At 60.5% G+C, this 26,061-nt stretch overlaps 1 protein-coding gene across 1 annotated transcript in view; it reads left to right on the top strand.

The window, feature by feature from the left end:
• Nucleotides 1-404: 404 nt before the first annotated feature.
• Nucleotides 405-26,061, top strand: part of RTN4RL1 (reticulon 4 receptor like 1) — a 30,304-nt gene continuing 4,647 nt past the window's right edge. The window contains exon 1 of the mRNA XM_068655661.1: nucleotides 405-1,185. Within this exon, the coding sequence (XP_068511762.1) occupies nucleotides 411-1,185 (775 nt within the window). The 5' untranslated portion in view covers nucleotides 405-410. The remainder of the gene's footprint in view (nucleotides 1,186-26,061) is intronic.

Below are 26,061 nucleotides of genomic sequence, written 5' to 3' on the forward strand. Positions count from 1 at the left end.
GTGGCAGGGGGCTCGGGGGGTGACAGCGACCCCCGAGGGGCAGTGGGGACAGCGGGGTCCCCGTGGGGTAACGGGGGCTGCTATGGGGCCGGAGGGATGCCCCGAGGGGCAGCGGGGATCTCCGGGGGGCACGGCGGGGGCAGCGGGACCCCCGTGAGGTATCGGGACCCCGATGGGGTGGGGGGGGACCGAGGGGTCGGCAGGGTCCCGGGGGGCAAAGAGCAGGGGAAGGACCCCGTGGGGCGGCACGGACGGGGCGGGGGGGACAGCGGTGACCTGGGGGGGGGGACAGTGGTGACAGCGGAGCTCCCGATGGGGTGGCCGCGACCCCACGGGGATACCGGGCACTGTATTAGGGCGGGGGGCGACGCTAAGGGGCTGCGGGCCCCGTTGGAGGGGGGGGGGTTAGGATGGGGCGGGGGGGGCCAGCGGGGTCCCAGCGGGGACGCGATGTGACACCCGGCGGGGAGCGCAGGGAGGCAGCGGGGACCCGATGGGGACCTCGGGGGGGGGGCACCGGGGGGGCGGCGCGGGGCCCGGGAGCAGCGGCACTTTCACGAACTGTCCACGGGAGGCGGGAGAGGCGGCGGCGGAGGAGGAGGAGGAGGAGAAGGAGGAAGGGGGGGCCCCGGCCGGGTTCGCCCAGCCCAGCCCAGCCCAGCCCAGCCCGGCCCAGCCCGGCCCAGCCCAGCCCGCCCCGTCGCTGCCCCGCCCCGCCCTGCCCAGCCCCGCTCCGCCGCTGCAGGCACCGCGGCACCGGCACCGGGCTCCCCTTTATAGGCTCGGCCCGAGGGGGTGGGGGGCGGCGGCGGCCCCAGCCCCGAGGGGGCGGCTCCCCCCCTAAAAAACCGGCGGCGGGACGCGCGGCGGGCAGAAAGCGCGGCCGGGGGGGGGATTCCCGGTGGACCGGCGGGGACCGGGACTCGGTGTTCCCGGTGCTCCCGGGGTTCCCGGGGCCGCTGCGGGTTCGGCTCGCCCCGCCATGCCCCCCCGGGGGCCGTTCTCCCGGGCCCCGGCTCCGCGCTCCCGGTGCAGCCGCTGCCGCCGCCGCCGCTGCTGCCACCGCCGCCGCCGTTCGCCGCCGCCGCCGCCGCCGTGCCCGCGGCTCTGAGCAACGCCGCCGCCGCCGTTACCGCCGCGCCGGGAGAACCGCGCCCCGCACCGGCACCAAGATGCTCCGCCAAGGTGAGCGCCGCACCGGGAGGGCACCGGGGGCACCGGGGCCGTTCCCGAAGTTTGCCTCCCCGACGAAGTTGGGGCCGCGCCGCCGGGCGCCCCCCCCCCCCTTCCCTCTCTTCCCTCTACCCTCCCCGTTGTTCTACTCGCCGCTACCGGCACCCCCGGGTCCCCGGGGAGAGGCACCGGAGGGAGTGCGGGGAACCGGGGGGGCGCACGGAGCCGGCACCGGGAGCGCGGCGGGTCCCGAAGGCACCGGGGTACGGCGGGCACCGGGGGGGCTTGGGGCAATGGGGCTGTACCGGGGAAGGGGGGGGGCGCACGGTGGGGACCGGAGCGCTGAGGAGGGGGCGTCCCGGGGGGGGTCGGTGTCCGGTGTAAGCCCGGCTCCGTTCCTCGGGAGGGGGGCGCCGGGCTCGGCGGGGACACCGGGGGGTTCGGTGGGGAAGTTGGGGCGCGTTCTTTTGTGCCCCCCCCCCACCCCGAGGAGATTCATGACATCACGCCATTGCCATGGCAACCGCCTGGGACATCATAGGGGAGCTTTTTGACATCATAACCGGGGAGATGCCGACCCTCCGGGGGGGTCGGGGGGGTCCCCGTTCTTCGGCACCGCCGCGCTTGGGCCAGCCCTGGGGAGGTTGGGGAGGGGAGGGGGCAGCGCAGCCATACGGGGGAACCCCCCGGACCCCCGGTCACCGTCCTGCACCCTGGGGGGGCACAGCACCGGGCCCACCCTATGGCACTGCCATATATCCAGCGAGGCTCCGGTGCGGTGGCACGGGGTGCGAGCTCCCCGCAGCCCCCCCATACCCAACGGCACTGACCCCAGGAGGGGCTCAGCCCCCGTTGCCCCCCCGGGATCCCTTTCCCCATCGGGGTAATGTCACCTTGCGGCTGCGGGGCCTCATGCTCCAAGGCTCTCCTCTCCTGCTCCGGCTTTGTTCGGTCCTAAACCCAACTGGGTGGGCTTGGAGAGCCCCCCAAACCCCCTGAGCCCCCCGAGCATCCCGCTCGGAGCACGGCGGGGGGGAGGCGAAGCAGCAGCCGTGGTTTTGGGGCCGGGAGCAGGAGCCCGAGGTGGAGCCCAGCCCTGCGCAGGGCTGGCGGCGGGGCTGCTGGAAGGTTTCATCCCACCAGGGGTAGCCTGTTAAGGTCAAGATCTACGGCTTTCATTTCTGGAGCTAGAAAAACAAAATGCAAATGAAGAGCCTCTGGGCTGATCCAAACCCTATTCTTAAAGTTTTTTGTCTTGTTAAGCAAGGAAATAGAGTGCCAAATAGGCTTTGTTAAGTGGCAGTCTAATTAATAATTTAAAATCTTGTAGCTGTCTTTCATTAGAATTTATCTGTACATCAACCACAAAATCAGTCAAACACACTCATTTATAAGTTAATGCCAGTCCTGAATAATTCAACAGGCAGTTAGAGGAAGGCCTCCATCCCGCCCAGAGGCTCTCCCTTCCCTGCCCACCACGGCTGGTGGGCTCTGGTGGGGGTCCCAGACCCCCGTTCACGCCAAGGAAGGGGACACCATGGGGACAAGGGGACGGCAGCTGCTCGGGAGCGCGGGCACGTGTGGGATTTGGGCACGGGGTTGTGGCCAGACCCCCTTGATGGGGCTCGGAGGTGTCTGGTTTGTGGTGTTGGAGGAGGTGGCACTGCCCCTGCCACCCTCATCCTGCTCCTGGGGACTGGGGTTTGTTTTAGGGGCTGGGGACATGGCACAGCTGGGGGTTGCGGGAGCCCTGTGCGGGTGACATCCTCGGGAGAAGCAGATCTGTGTGAGTGCCCATGGGGTGCCACCCCCTCTGCCCCCTCCTGCGTTTTGGGGACGCTCGGGGACCCTCGGTGTGGCCCAGCAGGGTGCCCCGGTGTGCACCGAGCTGCCCGGGTGTGCTTTGCAGAGCGGCTGATGGAGCACGGCCAGGGCAGGGCTGTGATGCCCGGGGATATTTTGGGTTTCCTGCCCCACGTGAGCTCCATCCCGGAGGTGCTGGGCATGGCAGGGTGCAAAAAACACCGCCCGGCGTCACCGCCGGTGGGCTTTGGGATGAGTTTTGGCACCGGGACCTCGCGGGTGTCTGGGGGTGGGAGCGTGGGATGCAGCACCAGCATGAGCCGGGGTGGCAGCGGGGATGGAGCTGCGCCCCAGCACCCTGCCAGGGGTGGCAACGGCCAGGAGCACCCCGTGGGAGATGCAGGAGGAGATTTCCAGGTCAAGGATGACACCAAGGTCACGGACAGCCGCGTCTCAGCCCCGGGGCTGGGGCCCTTCGGCTCCCGTCCTGCTGGGCTGCTGCTGCTCCACGGCCAAAAAACCTCCCCTGGGTGGGAGAGAAAGGGCTGGGGGGCACAGGGCAGGGCTGTGCGGTGCCTTCCTGCAGCAGCTCCCACCCCTGAGACCCTGGTGAGGAGCAGGGGGCAAGGGAGATGTTTTTTTTTTTTATCCCCCCCCCCCAGGCACAGGGAGGCTTTGCCCAGGAGCAGCCGCCCTGCGGGGCCGGGCACGGCGCAGGCTGGGCTGCGGTTGCTGCGCCGAGGAGCTGAGAGCCCAGAAACCTTTCTGCTCATAAAAGTTTAATTTCATAAAGAGCTGGGAGGAAGCCACAAGCTCTCTGTGCCCGGCGGAGCGGGGGGCGGCCGGGGGAAGAGCTCAGGACGCGGCCCTGCCTGTCCCTGCGGTGAGGATGGGGGGGGCCAGGGGGGCTCGGGAGGGCGAAGCCGGGCACTGCTGTGGTGCTCGTGGCTCCTCGAGACCTGCCTGGGTGGCAAAAAAGCCCTGGGTGCTTGGTGACCTGTGCTGATGGAGCCCCAAAGGGTCCCCGTGGCCCCATCTGCCGCGTCCCTGCGTCCCCGCGCCTGCTCCCGGGGTGCCCGAGGCCGTGGGTAACGCTCCAGGTGGCCTCAAAAGTGCTGCCCTAGAAACAGCAGCAAACCTGGCGAGGCAATGTAAAAATAGGCATTTCGGGGTGTGATTTCACACCCGCCTCTCCCCAAGGCACCTGGCAGGAGCTGGAGCTGGCGGCACGACCCCGCGGTGCGCTCGGGGCTATGTCCCTGCGGTTTATAGGGTGGGGACGGGAGCAGGACGTGGTCACCCGGGGCCGGGCAGGGAACGGGGCTGCTGGTGACAGGATCTGGCAGCACGAGGCAAAGCCCCATCTGGAGGTGAAAACCAGGCAGGGAAACGCAGGGACCCGGGCACGCGGTGGCTGGATGCGGCCGGGGATCCTCCAGGAGCAAACCCCAGGAATTAAACAGAGCCACGTGGCCGCCACCGCGCGTCCCCGTGCTCGGAGCACCCATGGGTGATGCCACCGGCTCCTGCATCTCCCGTTTGCCCCGAGGAGGCTCGAGGAGCCGCCGCCAGGCAGCCCCAAACGCGGGCTTTGTTTGCGAAGCGCGATCCCGGGGCTTAGCGGCGCTCGGTACAAACTGTGGTTATTAACTGCAGATTATGTCTTTAAAAGTGCTCTGGCGGAGCAGCAGGCGAGCAGCGGGCTGGCGAGGCGCCGGCAGCCGAGCGATTGTCACGATCGCTCCCCGTCCCGGCGCGGTGGCGAGGTGGGACACACGAGGTGCCACCCCAGCGCCTCCCCTGGCCCCCGCCCGAGGAGGCTGGCATCTAATTTGGGAGCCGAGGCAACGAGTCGGGGGGCGGCGGGGGAGAGCTGCTGGCGCGAGGGATGGGGGCACCGCTGGGACGCCGGAGAGTCCTCGTCCTCTCCAGCACCGCTGCTCCTCCTCCCCTGCTGCTTTGGGGGACGCAGCCCGAGGGAGGGGACAGAGGGGACGTCCCTCTGCCAGCAGCACCCCTGGTGCCGTCCCTGCTCCGGCTGCCGACGCCGGGTCCGATTTCCCAAATTCAGGCGGCGACTATCCCCCGTACCATCCCCGCTCAACGGCATCTCCATGGAAACCCGCAGCCCTGCGCCTGCCGCCCTGCAATCAGAGGGGACACTTTTAGGAATATTATTTTTTGCCGATGACAAATGATGGAGGCTCGGCGCTGACGGAGGAACGCCCGCGCCCGGCATCGCTCTGCCCTCCCGAGCAGCCGCCCTTTCTTTCCCTTCCGGAGCCGAGGGCTTTGGCACGTGCCACGCGCCGATCCGGCGCCTGCGGCGGCGCTGCCGGGGGCAGATGCAGGCCAGGCAGATACAGGGGGGAATCTTCTTTGCTCAGATTAGGATTGCGGGGTTCTTAAGCCGAAAAAGCTCCATTTGGTGCAGAAAGCTCCTTTTCCTTTTTAATAGCACACGTGCCCGGCTGCTGCTTCCCTCCCCGCACCGGCAGAGCGTTTCGGAGCCAGCCTGGCTTTGGCGAGCGGCGTTTTGTGATGTGTCCCACTAGGGCTGTGGCCACTCTGGAGCCTCCAAGCACCGAAAGCAGCTTGTGTTCCTCCTCTGCTCGTGGCTGGTGGCATGGGATGGTGGCGGATTTTGGCCCTGGAGAGCCGAGGGCACAATGGGCTCGAGTTGCTCCCATCCCGGTGGTGCCACGGGGTGGGCGCAGAGCCGGAGGGCGTCAAGGATGCTCCGCGTGCACCCAGCTCCCGGCACCGCTGCCGTGCACGGGGAGGGTGGCAGGGGACACCCATGGGTGGCCGGATCCCGGTCTCTGCCGCGGTTGTTTACCAGGGAGGAGAGGCAGGAGCGAGTTTGGCTGCTGAGCTGTCAGCACTCCGTACGGAGGCAGCCCTGCAAGCGGAGGGGAGGTGCCAGCACGGCTCCGCCAGCCCCGTGCCGCACTTGGGAGCCGCTTTTATTTCCAGCTGCCTTTGCACCGGGGCTGCTCCCCACTGCTTCGCTCCCCCAAGCTGCTTCCCGGCGGCTGGCACTGCCCGAGGGGTGCGGAGCCCTTTTCCCATCCCCTTCCCGGTGCTTTTTTGGCTCTGCAGGGAGCCCGCCGTGGCCCAGATGAGCTCTCATCCGCGAGACCTTCGTGCAGCCAGCTGCAAATCCATGGCACGGCTGGAGGATGCGCTGGCACGGGGACAGATCCCGCTGTGAGCCCCGGCGCAAACCCAGAGGGAGGCAAACACCATCAGCATCCCCACGCCTGGCCCAGCCGCTGCCACCAGCTCCTCTCCACCGGCTCCTGCCCCCGGAGCCGCCCTGCTTCCCAATCCCACAGCCAGCAGGGTGCTGGATACGGCCCCGCACAGCCCCTCTGCCTGGAGCTGGAGAGGGGCCGGGGCGCTTCCCCCTCGGCGGGGATGCGCCGGGGTGTTTTTGCTAACAAGCCCGGCGTATTATAATTTCAATGGAATTTAAAAAACAAAATAGTCCTCGCACAAATGACTCCGCAGTGCCTCTGCCAGGGCCTAAGATCTGCTGCTATCTATTTTTTAATAATTGAGGGTAATAAATATGTATTTCTTTCTCCTTTTTCTCCGTACTCCGCAGCTTGTCAGCTCCCTGCGTCTCTCCTCTGATCAGACCGCATCTTTGCCGAGCGGGGAGAGAGGAAAAAAAAAAAAAAAAAGAAAGAAAGGGGGGAAAAAAAAAAAAGATCCTTTAAGCAAAAAGGATTAAAGCCTTGAAAGTAGGTCTGCCCGAGCCGGCTCCGCTTTCCCCTGCTCCCAGCTGCAGCATCCAGGGCGCGGGAGGGCTGGGGCGAGAGGAGCCTGGCTGCAGCCCCGCGGGGTGGCCATGGGTGCAGAGCCCGGGTGGGGAGCGGTGCTGAGCCGGGCAACTTGGGCAAAGCCAGCTTTGAGCCGATTCTGCTTCGGCGGCACATCTTCCCCGGCGCTTTATTCCCTCGGGATTCCTCTTTTTTTTTTTTTTTTTTTTATCCAGGGGCTGTTTGCACGAGGCCGGGCGCGTTGCACCTCGCGGGCGTGCGTGGGCCGGGGGCTGCGGGGACCCCCTCCCGGTGCCATCCCGAAGCTGCGGCCCCGAAGGCTGCTGCGGGCGCGGGGCGGAGGAGGCGAGCTGGTGTGAAGGAGGCGGCTATTTATAGCTTCCCCTCCGCTTTTGTTCCTTTTCCAGCAGAGCTCCTCTCGAAATAGAAACAGCGCCGGCTCCACGGCCGCTGGACCCAGCCTGGTCGCGGGGGGCCCGGACCAAGGGGGGCACCCCCATGGAGTCGAGCATCCCCCCCTTGAGATGGGGCTGGGGTGTGCTGGGGAGGGGGGAGCCACCCCATCACAGCCCCTCCTTGTGCTGGTGGTGGCCTCGAACCAAGCTGGGGGGTGTTTGGGGGTGCTTTGGGTGGGGATGGGGGGTAGCACCCGTGGGTGCGGTGTGCCCGCAGGGTCCGTCCCCGTCTGGCAGCCCAGCCGCTGCCTCTGCTCTTCCCCTCCCAGCATCCGAGCGCACCCCCCTTCCCCATCTCTGATCAATATAGCTGGGAAAAAAACAAAACAAAACAAAGTAAATATTTAATACAATCCAGGGAGCCACGGAGAGCGCTCCCCCCCCCCCCCCCCCCCCCTTCCTCGTCTGTCTCCTCCACCAGCCGCTCGCAGCAGCTCCCCGGCCGTAATGAGCCTGAGTGCAGCAGGGATCGATGGCGAAAGCAACCTCGGCGGAGGGGTCAGGCCTCCACGTCCTCCTCCCGCGCTGCACCGGAGCTGGGGCTCGCCCCCCCCTGCGCCCCCCGCCCCAGCTCGCCCTCCTCTTGCCCTGTTTTTCCTCTCCTGTTTGTCCTCTCGGGCACCGCTGCTCCGGCGGAGACGTCCCTCGCCCTCCTGCCCTGGGGGGTGCTGAGTGGTGCTGGGTGTTGGGCATGGGTTGGGGGCTTTTTTGGGGTGCAGGATGAGGCCGGGGTCGGTGCTGGAAGCTGGTGGCTGTGCCAGCTCCTAGGGAGCAGCTCCCTGGGGATGGGGGCGTGGAGCTGGGGGGACTGTGGGCACCCCCAGAGCTGGCTCCGGCTTCCTAAATGGTGCCGAGGCGCTGTGCTGCTGGTGGGGTGAGTGGTCCTGCTGCCTCCTCCTCCTCATCCTCATCCTCACTGCCGCCTGCCCTGTGGGAGCTTGTCCCCAAGCAGCAATGCTTTGCTCATCCCATCCTGTCCCATCCCATCCTGTCCCAGGGACGTCCCCACTCAGCTGCCCAACGCCACCCTTTGGGTTGCTCCAGGCTCCCCCCCGTGCTCCTCTCCATCCCCTGAGCCCCAAAACCTCAGAGGAGGGGAAGCAGCCCTCCAGGAGGGGCACAGAGCAGCCCCATTACCCTCACCCGGGTACCCCAGTGTCCCGTACCCCCTGACACCCCAAGGGACCCAGCAGTGACCGATGTGCCTCGTCCCGCTGCGCTCTCTGCTCACGTACCCGCTGCCGCTCCAGTGCCAAAGCCAATTGAGGGACATTTGCTAACGGGCTCCTGCCAAGCTGCCGAGCTGCTGCTGGGGGCAGGCTCAGCATGTGATTTACACCCAGCACCACGCTCCCACTGCCCCTGGGCCACACATCTGGAGCTGCAGGGTGAAGGAGCGGCGGTTCCCAGCCGTGCACCGCCCGTCCCTGGCTGGGCACCCCCAAATCTGTGCCACGGCGTGGCTCCGTCCCTCGTCCCTCTGCTCCTCTCCTGCTCCCCGCCACGCTCACGGCTCTGCGCTCCCCCGCTGAATCCTTAAGTGGTTTCGAAGCCCGGCCGTGCGCGGCGGAGCGGGGACCTGTTCGGATTATTAACGCGCGGGGCGGGGGCTTGGGGCTGCCTGGCACAGCCCACACCTGCTCCAGCTGGGGCTGCGGTCCCGCAGGGGTGCAAACGTGCCTCACTGGAGGCAAAGCCCATGCAAGGAGCATTTGTCTGCCCTCCCCTTCGCCGTGCAAATTGTTTTTTTGTTTGTTTTATTTTTTTTTTTCCCCTGGAAATGCCAATCGTGCTTGGTGATGCAGCCGGGGTGCCGCGGCGGGGAGCCCACCTCGCCGGGCTCATCCTCCTGGATGAGGAGCATCGTCCCCAGGGACACCCGGCTGGGGGACGATGATTGGATTTCAAAGCGGCCAGAGGTGGAAAACAAGCTGGCAGGTGCTCCCCTGGGGACCTCGTCATCTCTCCGAGGTGATGCTCAGCATCTCCTCCCCGCCGGGGCTCCCAGGGCAGGCAAAGGGGCGCAGAGGCACCAAGGGGGGGGGACACAGGGGCCGTGGCCAGGCCGGTGGCATGGGCCCTGCGTCACAGCTGCGGGCTTGTGGCAAGGTGCCGAGGAAGTTTTGCAGCAGCATTAGAAAATGTTGACATGTTTTTTGAAACAATTTCAGATCTGATATCTGCGCCAGATTGAGTTTGTAACCAGCTTTATTGTTTAAGCCTGCTGGGATTTCATCAAAGGCGTCTGCTGTTTACCCAGAACCATTTCATTGGAGAAAACAGCAAACAGACCTGCATTTCTATCTGATTTCACTTTTTCCTTTTCCTCCTGAATTTAAGTGCTTGTGAAAAGCATGGCTGATAAGGCAGAGCAATGTGGATAAATCCCGGGGACTGGCTCGGCAGAGGCTCCAGCAGCTGCTCCGTGTTTATTACCAGACCGCAGGCAGCCGTGGCAGCGGCTCCCAGCCTGGACGAGGCGGTGGCCACGCGGGGACCCTGCTGTCCCCAACCGGTTTTGGGTCCTGGCTCCTCGGGGTGCGCTGGCTGAGGATCCCTGCTGGTGGCTTTGCTGCCGCTCTCAGATTTAAACAACTTTCGATTTAAGCTACAAAAGAAGTGAACATCCAGCCCTGCGCAGGGAGCGGCAGGGACCCAGGCAGGAGATGCGCTCGGTGATACCACCACGAGCCAAAGCAAAGGCAGCCGTGGGAAGCAGATAAAGATGAAGGAGAAGTGAAACTAGAAAGGGGCCCGGTGTAAATCACATTCATCCTCCCTGTGACCAGGTCCAGGGGCTGCTGGGGACGCCTGCCCCACTCTGTGCCGCGCGCGGCTGTGCCAGGGGGCTCCAGGGATGTGATGGGGAGGAGCTGGGGCTCGAAACAGAGCCCAGAAAGAGGGGGCACCCTTCCCAGTGCTGGTATCTGAGTGTTCCTTGTGGCCGCCCATCACCAGCATCACTTTTCCCCAGGGTTTGGGCATCTTCCCCACTTGGGAATGGTTTGGGTGGCTGTGACACCTTCCCCTGGCCTTTGGGACCGGGATGAGATGGGTACGGGCTCGGTGCCAAGGACTGGCTCCCTTGGCACCACGCAGCAGCCGGGATGGATGTGATTTTTGGGTGATGACGTGCTCCCTGCCAAGTCCCCCGGGTCCCATCAGCATCTCCCGGCCGTCCTGGGGCCGGCAGCTCCCCGCACCGACACACCGAGGGCTTGTCCATGACATCCATCACACCTGCACGGTGACAATGTAATTTTTATCTGAGGTTGTTTATTTCTCAGACAGAACTACTTGTAAATTCCGAGAAGAATATATATCCCCGCGTGTGACAGATCCAGCACATGGCGATTAATCTGCCCTCTTAAGACCGGAATGCAAAAGTGTCCCAATGTCACTCCTCTGTGGGGCTGGAGGCCGTGCGCCCACCCTCCCTTGGCACAGGGTCCCAAGAGCACGTTGAGTTCTCCTCTTCCTCCTCTTCCTCCTCTTCCTCCCTTCACCCCGGATGCTACCTGTGGTCCCCCCCTCGTCAGGGCAGGGCTGGCTCCAGCTCCTCTTTCCCGAGGTTTATGCAAATACATCTTGTTATTATTATTTTTTAATTCCTCGCCGCTGCTGCTCTGTGGCGCCCCAGATACCAAAAGTGCTGAGGCCAGGCGTTTGCACCAGGGCCTGCAGCGCCCGTGCCCCCGCCGGCTGCACGGGGAGGATGGAGACAGCGAGGGGACACCGGGGATGTCCTGGGGGGGGGGGGACAGGGGACAGAAAGCAGCCAGCAGAGCCAGGGACAGCAGGTGGCAACGTCCCTTAATGCCACCAACACCTCCGTGACATGCTGATGAGAAGGGGACCGGTGGGCACAGGTCTGTCGGTGCTCCAGTGGCACGATCCCATTGGCAGCGTAGGGACAGGATGGGGGAACGGGACATAAATCTTCTCCCCCAGCCCCACCGGCAACACCCCCCGTGCCATAAAGCCGCTTATTTACAGCCGCCTGCTCCGGAGCATCTGGGAAGCGAAGCGCGTCATTTTCCAGAGAGAGCAAAAAATGCTGCATATTTCAGTGTCTTTTGAATTTTTTAGGTTTCCCTGAACTGTGCTAATGGGTTGGCGGTGGAAAAGGGGGGAGGCGGGGGGCCCAGCCCAGCTCCCGGCCTGCCTTGCTGCTCCGCCGTGCGTGGCCATGACTGCATTGCTGCTCTTAAAATATTCAGTGCTGTTGGCCACAATTTCACAGCGGGTCAAAGCGCGCCGAGTTAGCGAGAGGAGGGAAGGTGTGACAACGAGATTAACCCCGGCCCCGCGGCCCCGCCGCGCTCGGCAGGCTGAGCACGCCGCGCTGCGGCCGCCTCGTCCCGGGGGGCAACGCCAGAGCCCTTGGGGAGGGGGGACGAGCACCCGAAATACCTCGAGTCCTCCAGTGGACGCGGTGCCACCCAAAACGCTGCAAAGGAGCAGCGGGAGCATCCTTGCTCCGGGATGGTGCAAAGCTGGAGCTGGCGGTGCCCCAAGGTGCTGGGCGCACGGCTGAGGATGGCCCCCGGGCAGCCCAGAGGTGGGTGCTGCTGCACCCCGAGGTGCCCCGCGCTGCACAAGCCGTGGTTAATGCCAACGCCGTGCGAAAGAGCAGCAGTGGGGATCCGGAGGGGATTGCGGGCGGGGATTTAATAATTCCGACATCAGCCATGAGCTTGTTCTGCAGTCGCTGGCTTGTCTGCGAGGGCTTAAAGGCGCTCTTGGAGGCAGCTCGGTCTGTGCCACAGAGTGGGGCGAGGAGGGAGGGAGCTTGTGGGGTCCAGAGGGTGAACAGGAGCACACCACATCCGATTACCATGAGTGTAACACCCAAGGGGAGCAGATCCAGCGTCCCAGCCCAAATCAGGTGGATAAAACTCCGTATTTAGCAGTGGAGACCTCCCTGGAGCTGGGCAAACGCTGCACCAGCAGCTCTGCCAAGGCTTGGTCCCGTCTCCTGCCACCGTCCTTGTTCCGTGCTCGCATGCCACACCTCAGATCGTTGAAGCTCTTTGTGTGCATGAGCGGGGTTCTGCTTGTGGGATGGTGCTGCAGGAGGTAGGTGCTCACTTGGATCTCAAGGAGCAGCTTGGAGCACTCAGGGAGCTCATGGGATGTCCTCCAAAATTGGGGACAGCTCTAGGGGCACAACTGACCCCCTGGGTTCAAGGGATTCCCCTCCTGCACCCGCAGGCGTTGGAGCCTGGGGCCGGCACCCCGGCACAGCAGGCTGCGAGCCCTAAATCTGCCTTATCCCCGCTAACGGCGTGGCAGATGCTCTCATTATCCATTTAAACATATAATCCTCCCCCGAATCCCGCTAAGCTCCTGGCCTCGCTGATACCTCGTGGCAGTGCGTTCCACAGGTTAATTACGCATTTTTAATTAACCACCCGGCGGAGAGTGACCCGGGAATAAGGGACCTGGAGGTGAGCAGTCCCCAGGCAGAACAGCACGGCACCTTCCTCCCCCAGAATACGAAATTCCCAGGTCGCCAGCCCCAGTTTGGGTGCGGATAATTCCCAAATGGAGCAGCCCGGCCCCAAATTGAGCCCTGCCAGGGTCTGGTGCTGCCCTGCAAATGCTCTCCATCATCTCCAAGCGGAGAGCGACCGCCTCGCTCCTACCTGGCTGAGCACGAGCCAAGGGGGAGGAGGAGTGAGGCAGAGAGGGAAAATCACACGTTGTTTTTAAAAGGCGTTTTTGAGTGAATGCTGAATGGGGTTTGGGAAAATTGCCTTAAAGGCCTGTTCTCTGCAGGGACGGAGCTTTTCATGGAGCACAAGTATTTTGAAACTTAATTGCGCATTTGCACGGGCTAGTGTTTTTATTTCTCTCAGGTCTCTGAGGTGGTCTTTGAAGATTGCTGTCTCTCTGTAATGGTTTTCTTTATCTCAAATAAATTCCACACACCTGCGAGGTGGAGCTGCTTGAAAGAAATGATGTCGAAATTGGCTCTCGATTTAATAAATCTGCAAATGAAGCTGGAATGCAGGGAGACGATGCGACCGGCTGCGCGTCCCCCCGCTCCCCACCTCCCCTCTCCCTTCCTCCCTCGCCCCGTCGCATCAGCTCCTTTCAAGCCCCTGGGGGAGCCAGGAGGGAGCACAGGGATGCTCCGTGCGCTCGGGGATGCTCTGGCAGCTGCCTCCCTGTGACAATTCCTCCCCAGAACTGGGGCAGATCCCTCAGCCCCAGTCCATCCTTGCTGTCCACAGCAAGTGCAGCTTTTAGGTGAGCTCTCCAAGCCCCAAAACGAGCCACCAGCTCTGCTCTCCATCAGCTCCTGCCTCTGCCCTGGCACCACGAGCCTCATGCCAAGGACCCAACCTCTCCTTCGGGTGCCCTCCTCCACGACACCCCCAAAACCCTGATAGCATTTTCTTTTCTGGCCTCGTGTTTTGGGTTTTGGGGATGCTTCGGGGCCAGAAGGCAGCGGGGTGGTGGGAGCTTCGTCCTGCTGTGCTGAGCCACGCCGTGGCTCCCCGGCTGGCCGGGCTGGAGATGATCTTGCGCTCCGCTTTGGGAGCAGGGCAGAGCACCGGGGAAGTGCCTGCGGCACAGTTTGTCGGCTCCTCGCTGTGCCACTGCAGCACGGAGAAACAAATCCCTTTACGGTCCGGGCAGAGCGCGCTCCGGGCAGTCCCGGCTGTCAGCGGAGAGAAATGGACAGCCGCAGAAGTACACAGACAGGTTAATGGCAGCCGCAGATGCGCTATAGTGCACAATTGGATTTCGCCTCCTCGTTTCTCAAGGAATCAGCATCTCTTTCTTGCTCAGAAACCCGCAGCGGGACTCTCGCCGAGTCGGGCGGGTTCAAGGCTGGAACCGCAAGAAGGAGCCGAAGCCCCCCGGGCGCCTGCGGGTCTGCGAGGAGCCCCGGCCCCTCGGAGCAGCGGCAGCAGGGTGAGGGATGGAGAAGGGGAAAGCAGCGAGCCCTGGCCAGGCAGCTCCTTGCAAGGCTGCTCCCTGAAGCCCCTAATCGGGCAGCAAAGGCCTCCAGACGTGAGGCTGCTTGGAGAGACCACACTGCAAAGCCCAGCTCTGGGGGAGAGCTCGGCGATTTCACTGCATCGCGGCGTTTCCTCGCGCTGATATTCGGCACCACCAAATTTACTCCCGTGGAGGCAGAAAGCAGCACAGCCACACTGCCCTGAGCTGCTGCCGATGGATCTGGTGCTGGGCTCGGGACCTAACCCAGCCCACGGGGCTGGAGCTGGAGCCTCACGCTCGCTCCTGTCCCCACCAGCATCCCCAGCAGCTCCTGGGCCACCCTCGCTTCCCCAGCCCAAACCTGGCGGCGGCGCACGCTTAATTGTTGACCTTGTAAATGCATTCACGCACAGCAAGCGCCTTCCCATTTCTCTTCTCTCTTCTTTCTCGATTGATTGTGTCCCTCCACACTTATCTCCCTGAGTGTCTGTCAAAGTTTTTATGCTGCGCGCATCACCATGGTACCTGAACACCTTGGCAGAGCAGAAAAGTGCGTCCCCATTATGCAAACCCTCCCCAAGTTTTAGTCACGCTCACTGGTTCACAGTGTCAGTCGGGAAGCGGCACTCCATCTCCTTCCTCCTTGCTTCTCGGACTTACGTAAAACCACCTTGGGCTCTTCTTGAACTGTAGCTTCCTGGCGCGTTTTCTCTTTGTGCTGGGAAAACTGGGCTGGGAGACAATGGGGCACCTACTCCCCCTCCTGCTCCAGCAGCAAAGCACAAGGGCCAGAAGCATCTTCCCTTCCCTTCCCTTCCCTTCCCTTCCCTTCCCTTCCCTTCCCTTCCCTTCCCTTCCCTTCCCTTCCCTTCCCTTCCCTTCCCTTCCCTTCCCTTCCCTTCCCTTCCCTTCCCTTCCCTTCCCTTCCCTTCCCTTCCCTTCCCTTCCCTTCCCTTCCCTTCCCTTCCCTTCCCTTCCCTTCCCTTCCCTTCCCTTCCCTTCCCTTCCCTTCCCTTCCCTTCCCTTTTCCCTTTCCCTTCCCTTCCCCCTTTCCCTTCCTTTTCCCCATTTCCCTTTCCCTTTCCCTTCCCCTTTCCCTCTTCCCCTTCCCCATCCCATCCCATCCCATCCCACCCATCCTTACAGGCTCCCTCTGTCCCCACACCCCACTCCCTGCACCACCACATCCGCACCCGCCCCAGACCCCACACCAACACCAACTTCATCCCATCCCAACACCCTAAGGGAACCACACAGCCGTCTGGCGGCGCTTTAGGAAACCCAGTCCCCGTGAAGTTGTCTCCGTTCGGGAGCCGCCAGGGCAGGCTGCCGAGGGCTCGGTATTGATAGCGACAGCTCTTCTCGCCGCCTGCGACATCGGCTGTGCCCCGTGATTGAATTACGGGGCTGTAATCCGCCTCTCTGCCGGTTGCGGTCCGTGCTGCGCGAGGCTCAGATGGTGAACTTGAGCACCATAATTTAATAAGGAGCAGGCAGGCAGCGCGCTCGGATAGCCGTCGGGATCGCTCGCCTTCTCCCCACCTTGCCATGTGCTGATTTGTGCCCGGGCGATGCCCGGATCCTGCCTGGTTGTTCTGCTCCCTACAAAGGGTCTGATGGAGCAGTGTGGTTTTTTTTCCTAGAGCAGGATTTCAGCGTTTTCAGCTCTTGGAGAGACCTCGGCGCAGCATCAGGGCCATAGGGGCGATGATGGGTTTGGTGCTTGCTGCAGCTGGTGCCACCCATCAGTGCTCTGCGCCTTCGTTTCGGTCAGGATGCATCGATGGGGAGCGGGGGGACCCCATCCTGGGGGCGCATGAGACTGGAGTTTGCTCCCCAGCAACGAGTTAAAAGTCACAATTTGCAAATTTTGGGAGCATCGCAGGGGCAAATCCTGCAGCCCCTGGTGCTGCTTGCGGGGGGATGCCACGCTCTCCATGCTCACACAGGGAGGGATTTTGGGGAGCAGCTCAAGATGGAGATGCAGACCGAAGGCTCTGAGCAATGCCACACCTGGAAAACCTGAATTTCATAGAATTGCTCGGAAATACGGCAAATATTTCAGCGGGAGGTGGGGGCAGCATGGCGGGGCCGGGCAGGGGGACCCATCGGTCCTCGCTCCCCCCCGCCTGCCTTCCGAGCAGGGGTGTTTAAACGCCTTTTATGTTGTGCCTCGACTGATGAAAGGCCCGAAAATGGGACTAACAAAGACGAGTTGTACTTCAGAACAAAAGAGCATGAAAGCAGCAGATGCTGTCACAGGAATAAATTGTATCAACAGCGATCAGATGGGAAAGCGAGGAGTCAGAATGGAGGTGCTCCCTCTTTCCCGTTTCCAGCGCAAATGTCTGGGTCCATGAATTTAGCCGGAATCAGGTAGGATGAAAGGCTGCGCCTGACAAGGCATTTCAAAGCTTCCGGGAGCCTCTGGAGAAGATGTGGCCACTTGGACGGGGAATTGGAGCCCCTCAGTTTTAATGAGCATCTCAGTCGCCTTCCTTTATCCTCGTGCCAAGATCTTCCCTTTCTTTCCTTATTTTTTTTTCTTTTTCTTTATTTTTTTTTTTAAGAGCACAAAAACCATTTCTGCTGCTTGCAATTTGTTTTAACTTCGCAAAACGTGCATTTAAGCAACACGACGGGAGGAAGCTGAGGGTAAAAGGCTCGCTAAATCCCGGCGTGCCGCTTGCTGCCGCAAATTCCTCCCCGTGGTGCTGGGGAAGGCTCAGCACCGCCAGCCCTCAGCCGGGTGTGACGGTGGCACCGGCGTGGCTGCAGCCCTCCAGCCCTCCCCGACAGCCCTGGGAGCGCAGCGAGGCTCCTTTGGGGGCAGGGCTGTGTATTTTGGGAAAGCTGTGGCTGAGCGTCAGCAAGCAGCGCTGATTTCCCAAAGGCTGACCCCCCCCCCCAGACCAGTCCCAGGAGGATGCTGAAAAACTGGGAGGGGGAGGAAGGGACGTTTGCTCATCTCGTGGGGAGCAGGATTGCTTCTGGAGGCTGTCGGCAGCGCACCCTTTCAGCAGCACACGAGGCCACCCCGCATCCTCGCCGCTGCTGCTCCCGCTGACTCAGCACCTCCAAAAACCGGGCATCTCTGCGCCCACAGCACCCCCACCCAGCCCCAGCTGCTTCCCCCGCACAGACAGGGTGCACGCTCTCGCCGCCCGGCCGTGCCCCCTTGTCTCCAGACGGGGATATTTCTCCCCAGCGGTCCTCCTAATGCGAGCTTTCGGCTGTCTGCCTCAGCCTGCCCGTCTCCAGCAGGCACAGCTGCTCCTGGAGAGGCTCCGGTATCACCGGCACCACGGTGCACGCGTGCCAGCGCACATGTTCACCCCTCCCCGCCGCTTTCTTCTTGGTCTGCAGCTATGTTTTTTTTCATTACATCCCCAATACATCCACCTGCTCTTTGGGGAAAAGGATTGCAGAGGCTCCGACGCCCGGCTGGCACACGGTGCCCTATTGCTAGCGCCGCCGCGTGCCGCCGCGGATGGCTTTGTGCCGATCCCAGGTCTCTGTACCACTCACAGTAACCGTTATTACCTCGCAAAGAAGGGATCGTAGCGGGATTTATAATGGCTTTATGAGGAACAGGCTCTGATTAGCTCGAAGGGAAGGGGCTGAAGTCACGTGCGGGGCGTGTGGGGTCCCCGAGCCACAGCAGCAGCCGCTGCCCGGCCAGCAGGGTCCTGCCGTGCATCCACGGGGAGCCCCACCAGGCTCAGGGGACACTGAGCCATCAGCTTTGCTTTTCCATTTGGTCCTAAGGAGGTACAAAATCACCAGAGCCAGCGCTCCCCGGTGCACATTTAGGGAACTTTGGTTTCAAAGCCTCCAAATGGCCCCGTTTGGTTCCCTGCCCCAGCCCCAAAGCGCGCACCGCCTCTCAGCAGCCTTCAGCGGCTGCAGCTTCTCTCCCAGCTCCTACGAGGACCGACTGTCACCCCAGTCCCTCCTCCCCGCTGTGGCAGGATCACATACGGGCTCTAATTAATAGAAATTAGAGCGCCGAGACCTTGCAGCCCCTACCCCGTAATTGCTCGGCCTCGCTGCGTTCGAGGGGCAGAGATCGGCAGTGATCTCGCCAGCCGCCGGCGATGGCAACGCATCCCGTGAGCAAGTTCTTTTGATGAAGCTTTTAACGCGGCACCGGCGGGCGCTCCCGTGGCGCTGGGGGTGCTCAGCACCTCCAACGAGCCTGCTCCCAGGGGGTGACGTGTGCTGGGGGAATGGCGAGGCCGGGATCCGGCCCCGATGCTGGGCAGAGGCGCAGCGGGGCTATTCACACCGCCGTGCTTTTATCGCTCTGCTTTTCGCGAGCTTTCTGTGTGCTGGGAAAAAGTTGAGTGCGAAGCGGGAGGGGGCTCAGCCTGCACTGCCACGCACGTCCCTTGGGGACGGCTTCGGTGTCACGTACCTCGCCCCCTGACCGGGAGGGACCAAAGGCCCGGGAATGGAGCTGTTGTGCCCCTTTAGGGGTTGGGAGAGAGAGCCCTGAGGCTGGCCAGCTCCAAATGACGCAATGGCTTTATTTTTGTGGGAAGAAAATGTGACAGAGCTGGCCGCTTTGATGCCCGCCTGCCAGTCTCCTTCCCCCCTGCTGCAGGCAGGATTATGTGCCGCTGAATGGGGAAGAAGGCGCATCGCGGGCTCCAATTTGCCCTCTTCTCCACAAAACGCAAGGACACGCAGTAAATGTGCAATGCAGAAAAGGCTGAAAAGGGATGAAAGGCAGCGGCCGCGACGCGGTGCGTAATTGGCTCGCGGAGCTCGGTGGCACAGGACGCGGCTGAGGTCGGGACCTCGGCAGGATCACGCGTTTGTAGGGACGATGCTCGCCCTATTAGCTATGCCAGCATAAAAAACCCCGCAGAAGGGCTGCTCGCCTCTTCGTGCCTCCATTTGGCGACGTCCAGGTGAGGCTCTGCCCTGCGGAAAATCCAGCACATCCCCAAGGCACCGCTGCTGGAGGTGGGGAGCATGCAGTGGGCAGCAGACAGAGGGCCTGGAAGCGGGGCAGCTGTCACTTTGCTCCTAGATCTCATGTTTGCTCTCTTCTGGCTGCGTTTCCAGTCCTAAAGAAAGCCTTCGCGGGTCCTAGCCAGCTGCTGGCAAGGGGAAGGAGCGGGTGAATCTGCTTTCTCTCCGCATTAGATTGTTCGGTGCTTGATACTGAGCTGGCTCGTGCTAATCTTGGGTGGCTTTTGTCATTTCATCTGCAATTGTTTCACTGTAAAGCACCTCAGAGATCTTGGTAGCCGCTGTTTTACAAAGGATACCGTCCTTATTATGCCTGTGAATGAACTATTTTGCATTTCTGTGAATGGGAAAGAAAACTTGTCACCTCAGGACAAAAAGGGAGTGGAAGCATCTGATGATCCCCGGAGAGCCTCAGACAATCCACGAAGCTTAAGTCATCCTCCTCTATTTCTCTCTCCTCGGGGGCAATTGGAATTATCAGTCCCTTCTCAAGGACCTCGAGAGCTCCCTGGCCTCTGCCAATTCCCGTCCCAGCTCTTGGCTGCTGGCGCTGCCGCCGGGGCTGATCCTACAGGGTGTCGGGGTGGCAGCTCCGGGGCCAAAGATCCTGCAGGCACAGTTCCTGCAGGATCCCTGTGGCATCCTCCGTGCTGTCCAGGCCTGGAGGAGCAGAAGTGTCATGGTTTTTAGGGACATCTCCCATCACAGCAGGACCCAACATCTCCATCACCCACCAACAAACCCAAAAATGTCGCTTCCCTCCCATGCATCAGCTCCGGGAAGATCCAAGCAGGATCTTTACGCCCAATGGGACAAGGCACAGGAGCACAAAAAGATCTCCAGCAGTAGGATTTCGAGCACCCTCCCAGAAATGTGGTGGTTTTCCCTCTGTGCCGAGGCACCAGAGGCACCGGAGCCTCAAACCAAATCCGCTCCCTGTGCTCGGGGGGCATCGCCGCAGCGGGAGGAGCACAGCAAAATGGGGTTAAGTCGGGCGGATTACATGGGGGAAACACGCTCTACATTCCCTCTGCTTCTGCACAGATCCGTCCTGAAGTGAGCATTTAAATTAAACAAGTTTTTCTATCCGAGCTTCCAATCCCACAGCCGCTCCCACCGCTGGCTTCTGCTCTTCCCCCTTGCCTTCAGCCCGAGCAGAGCGGGGAGGAGATGCGGCCGCCAAGAGGAGCGCTAATTAAACAGGGACTTCCATATTAGGGTACAAATCCTCTGGACCTGCACAAACCCTGCCAATTTCTGTATTTATTTATTATTTTTTCACTACAATTGTAATTTCCAGCGGTGCCTCCAGCACTGGGAGAGAGTTCAGGGGCTGCTCTCGGAGAGGATTAGCGTGCTGGAAGCATTATTGCTTTCCTTCGCTGTGAATTCAGGAGCGATTCCCTGATGGCTGCACTCTATATAGAAGTGAATCGGTGCTAATTTGTTTTTGAGGATCACACATCCACCAACACGTGAAAGACAATCCTGCCTCTCGATGTATATTTCGAGTTGGTGCTACAGCAAACAACAGAAAATAAGAAAGCAAACGAAGCCAGACCTCCCTCGCCCGGAAAGCCGGAGCTGGAAAAGAGCGGACATTTGGGGTTGTTTTTTTTTTGAGCTCCTGCAGCCCCTGCTGGGAGCCTTGGTTTGGCTCCGCTGCCCATGGTGGATGGCAGAGGGAGCAGAGCAGCTCGAGCTGGAGCATCCCTGGCTGGCACAGCCCTTCTGCAGGCACTGAAAGCCTAAGGGACGCCGCGTCGGACAGGATGTCAAAGAGACTGAGCATAAAAGGCTCCCTTCTCAGCAACCAGCTTCTTTTTTTTTTTTTTTTTTTTTTCCCTTTTAAATCATCCTCGGGTTTAACTGCGAGAGAGGAATAAATGAACTAATTGAATCTGCAGCAGCCCAGGGGCCGCACACCTGGCGGGCGAGCAGCCGCCCCGCCACCCTCGTCCCTCTCTTTGTCTGCGTGATTCAGAGGGACGCGGTCCGCAGGGAGGGATCAGCCCCGGCTGAAATGGAAGACAAAGCTATTGTTTCAAACAGAGTTATTGATTTTTACATTATTACACTATGAAATTTATGGTCTGGTTTCAAACTGCAATAGGAGTTAATGACCATGATCCAGAAACTTCCAGGTGACCTTGGCCTCGACTTTGGTGGAGGAAGGGGAATAGCTCCAGACACCGGGTCAGCAAATGTACAACGAGCCTGCGACGTCCTAAAGGACTTGATTTTGGGGTGCCTCTGCTCCCAGCTCTGCCCTGAGCTTCAGCTCACAGCATGCTCCAGCCTGGCTGACAGCAGTGATGGAGGTGGCGATAAGCTGGACCTCCTCAGCTCCAGACAACGCTTCTGCTCTTCGGCAACATCCTTCTCCTCCTGAACCCCCTGGCCAGAAGCACCGTGATGGTCTCATTGCTCCTGAGCTTCTCCATCCTCCACCACCCACCCAATGCAGCCAGGCTGATGAAGGCTTTGCTGTGCTCAGCCACCGCTGGAGAAATGCGAACCACGGGGCTCCGAGGTGGCCAAAAAGCGCCAGGGATGGGAGGAAACACAGCACAGGGCAAGAGGAACCCCATCAGTGGGGGTCAGGGTGGCTAACAGAGGTTTACACCCACTAGCACAAGAGGTGCTGGTGTTACAGAGGGTGTGTAAGGGCTGCAACATCCCCACACTAAAACCTTTCCTTGCTTTTCCCTTTAAAAGACACCTCCCTGTGCATCTTCTGGCAGCAGCCCCTTCCCGAATTTTTCCCTAGCAATATTCCCTCCAAATTTTCCTGCATGCGTCTTCCCCCAGGAACAGCCTCTCCACTCCCCAGCACAAGGACGCAGTTTCCAGCTGCTGTGGGAGGGTTTCTTCTCGCCGTGCCTCCTCGCTGGAATATCCCCGACGCCGCACCCGCAGCTGAAGTCGTGTGAAGCCGGTAGCCTCCAAGCTCATCTTCTGCCTCGGAGGTCATAATTGCCATTAAATCACAGCTTGCCTAACCAAATTATGCAAAACCGAAATTATCTCCAATGATTTTTATGTTGCTGAAATGTTCCAGAACTGCCGGGGTGATGACTGGGGGATTGGGAGCAGCTGTCACTCCATCAGAAACCATAACTCCAAACAGCTGGGATCTGTCAGTTATTTATGACGCCGTTTGGAAAAAAAAAATAAATAAAATGATGAAGGTGGATGGGTGGTTGCCGCTCGACAGGCAGCTCTCGTGCTGCAGGGAGCGGAGGCGCCGAGGATGCCCCAGCGGCGTGGGGCGCGAGGCGGGCACCGAGACGGCTTTGCACAGAAGCTGAAAGCAAACTGCTGCTCGCTGGGGAATTTGGCCTTCGTGACAGTCAGGGCAGGCTTGTTTATTTTAGCCTCTGTTTATTTTAGCAACGGGAGCGGGGGGAGAGAGGGGAAAAAAAAAAAAAAATAGGCAGCTCCTAACCACGGGTCTGACACTGCTTTGTCAAACCGTCCCAGATCTGAAGTTGCGCTCTTGGCTTGCACCCAGTGGCTGTCTCTGCTCAGGCCTCGCCTTTCATCGTCCTTCAGCTGGAATATGAAATTGTGACCATTCGAGGCTCCTTTTCCTCCCTAAAACAACAGTTTCTCTCCGTCGTGGCGTGAACATCCCATTCCGAGTTCGTTCCCGAGTTTCAAAGTGTATCTTCCCGCGGGGTCGCAGCTGTGTCTGTGTGCCCCAGTTCACTCGGGGCTGATTTAGAAAGGCTCCTTTGATAGGTACGGGGTGTGAATGGGGCAGGAAGATCTCTCCCTGCGGCTGGTTGACAGCTACGGGCGGTGTTGCACCAGGTGCGAATTTGGCCTCAGATGAGTGTGAGTGATGAGCAAGCTCCTGCCTTTTTGATAACACAGACTGCGAGCAGAAGCCAGATGCTTTGTCCCCACTTGTAGCTTGCTCTGGTTAAGTATTATTATTTATATTATGTAGCAGCTATACATAGTGTTTTATGGCAGTAAAGATCCATAAATCAGCAGCCAGAAGACGAGGGCTTTGCTCTAAAGAGCTTATAAATCTAACAGCCTGAGCAGAACCGGTAATGGACACAGCGAGCAGTCGGACAAGTCGCGTGTAGACAGGAGCTAAGATCGGGCTCCCCAAGCAGATGGCGTTTTAGGAGAGATTTGAGAGAGAAGCAACCTGCTCCATCCCAGAGACCAGATCCTGCTGGAGAACCAGGCGGGCCGTGACCCACATAGCTTGCCGGGTGGAGAGGCGAGAACGTGGTGCTGAGAAAAGCAGCGAACAAAGCCAGCGGGCGAGGGCTGCGCCTCGGGGGCTCCGTGTGCACCGGTGACCCCGCCGGGGCCAGAGCATCCCTTCTTCTCCTAGGTCCTAGCTGAGGACTCCTAAGGAAAATACACAGCGTTGCATCTCTAAATAAACCCCTACAGCCCTGCGAGACGCAGCAAAGCATTAAAACCCTTACAATGCAAGAAAACACCCGGCACAGGTACAGCCCTGCGGTGCGGTGGGGACAGGCTGTACGCGGCGCCGAGCCGCAGCCAGCATCCCCGTGGTGCCGAGGGATGTGCTGCAGCCACTGGAAGCTGCCCCCGTGATCCCAGGTACCAAGCCAGCCTTTCTCCTCTCCTTTCTCCTCCTGTGCTGGCACCGGTGTGGGGAGGAAGGTGGGCAGGGCAGGGCGGCACGGGGAGGTTTGCTGCGTCTGGACGAGCGCGCTGTCTCCGGGCGTCTGCATTCTTCTGGCCGTTTCAGCTCCTGCACAAATTGAGGCTTCACGCTAAATGCATTACGCTGTATAACAATTAATCCCGCGCTGCATATAGAAAGTCCTTACTCATCAATAATGCATTCGGGAGGAGTGATTTTCACTCTCAGTAATAAGGCTAAGACAATGGAAACAAGCAGGTAATGGAGAACATTTATAATGATGTTAATCTAATAATGAGTATAATGCTGTTAAAAGTAAGACTGCAAACTGGACACATCCAAAGATAAATTATTTCAAGCATTCATTAACTAATGCCTAATTAATGCCCAATTAGAGAGATGCTGCATGGGAAATGGTTTGGACAGCTCGATGAATTCATTCCCATCACTAAAGCCTCAGCCAGGAGCAGGAGGATGCAGAAGGACACCGCGAGCCGGGTGACACAGCGCGTGGCAGTGGGAGAGCGCCAGGAGATAAACACCCCCGTGCTGGTTTTATCCGTGTCAGCAGTGCCTTGCTTCTATTCACTTGGCTGGCAGGTTTCTGCAGGATTTTTCCGTGCCGCTTTTGAAGCTCGCCCTCCCCGGTGAGCGCCGCCGCGCCTGCCGGTGCCCCTCCACCTCCCTCGCAACCTTTACAAGATGCAGTCAGGAGGTTTGCGCCAGCAATAGCGAGCGTGGTGAGCCAGCCGGGATTGGACTCTGGGGGAGCAAAGCACAAAAAGGACATGGGCATTGTCCCCATGGGGATGCTCCCACCGGTGGTGGCTGCAGAGACCGAGGTGCCCCCCGCCACCTTGGCCATTGACCTCCTGGGGCCAGCTCAGCTGTTTGGTTCAAGGGGTCTCGTCCCCACATCTAAACTTTGACCAAAACCCAGCCATCTCGGAGCAGCTTCTCATGGCAGGAGACAATTGGCAGGTTTTATGGGCTGGGAGAGACTCATCCTTGAAGAGACCATGTGCCCTGAGCGCATCCACCAAGGAGGTTTCCTTTCTTTGCCCACCTAATTACGACTTTTTCTGAGCACCCTTCCTTTTCCTGTTTCCACATAATCTTTATCCCTGGGATGCAGTGTGTAGGCAGAACGAAACCCCTGCCTTCTCCCTTTTCTCCCCACCATCATACTCTTGGGAAGAGGAGAGCCAGCAGCACACCAGAAACGACCACCCCACTGCCAGCACCGACAGCAGGAATCGGCTCCCTTTCCAGAGGAACTTCAGCCATTAACTCAGGATCATTAACACCAGATAACGAAAGAGATGGGCTCAGCGTCCTCTGACCTTCTCCTCCGGAGCCGTCGGGCGCTGAGAATCTCCACGCTCCCTTTTCAGCGGTGTTTTATACCCTGGCTCTTTGGTCCATCACCAGGCATCACTACCAGCCGCCTGTCATCACCGCCTAGACGTGAAATTTGGGATGCGACGCGATCCCTGCCCGGCTCCTCCTCCCGCCGGTAATCCTGTTAGCCTGGCAACTATCGTGTCACGGAACAGCGCATAAAACCGGCGTTTGGAAGCAATATGTAATCTTCCAACCTGCTGCTCATAGCTGGGAGATGGTTTATTGATTCAGACCCTTGTGATTTGGTATTTGCAATAACAGACTCTGCATGTGGGAGATCGTCACCGTGCCTGTGCCTGGCAGGATTTTACTAATAAACATAAGAGCTACACCAGCCTTTGTAGTTCAGTGTCACCGAGGTGAAGCGGGGAATATAAAGCTGTCCCACCTCAGCAAAGCACCTCCGTGGGTAAAAAGAAGAAAAAAAAAAAGAAAAAAGACAGCAGAAAGTGTTTCTGCACCTATCTGCGACTGTAGCTTTATCCTGATGATTGTTATCTGGGGATCGGGTAATCAGAACATCCCCGGGGGGCTGCTGTTCCCGAGGCTGTGTGCCAGGAGCTGCGGCGAGGGCTCCTGCTCGGCGGGGAGCACGGGGCAGCCGCAGCCGGCACCCCGTGAGGAGCTGGCCCGAGCCACCAGCACGGCCCCTTTCTCATCATGAATGCACGCCAGCAAAGCCAAAACGCCACGGTGGTGACTTGGAGAATGTTCCTTTCCCTACACAGCCGTAGGAGTTGTCGCGAATTAAGCGCTCCTGGCTCCAGCCCTGTGCTGGCAGCGGCGCAGGGATGAGCCATCCCTCCCGCAGCCGGCACTTCGTTGCTGCAGGGCAGAGCCTGCAGGAAGCCCCCGTCCCCATCCC

This window comes from Anas acuta, chromosome 19 (assembly GCF_963932015.1).
Source record: "Anas acuta chromosome 19, bAnaAcu1.1, whole genome shotgun sequence".
Lineage (NCBI taxonomy): Eukaryota > Metazoa > Chordata > Aves > Anseriformes > Anatidae > Anas > Anas acuta.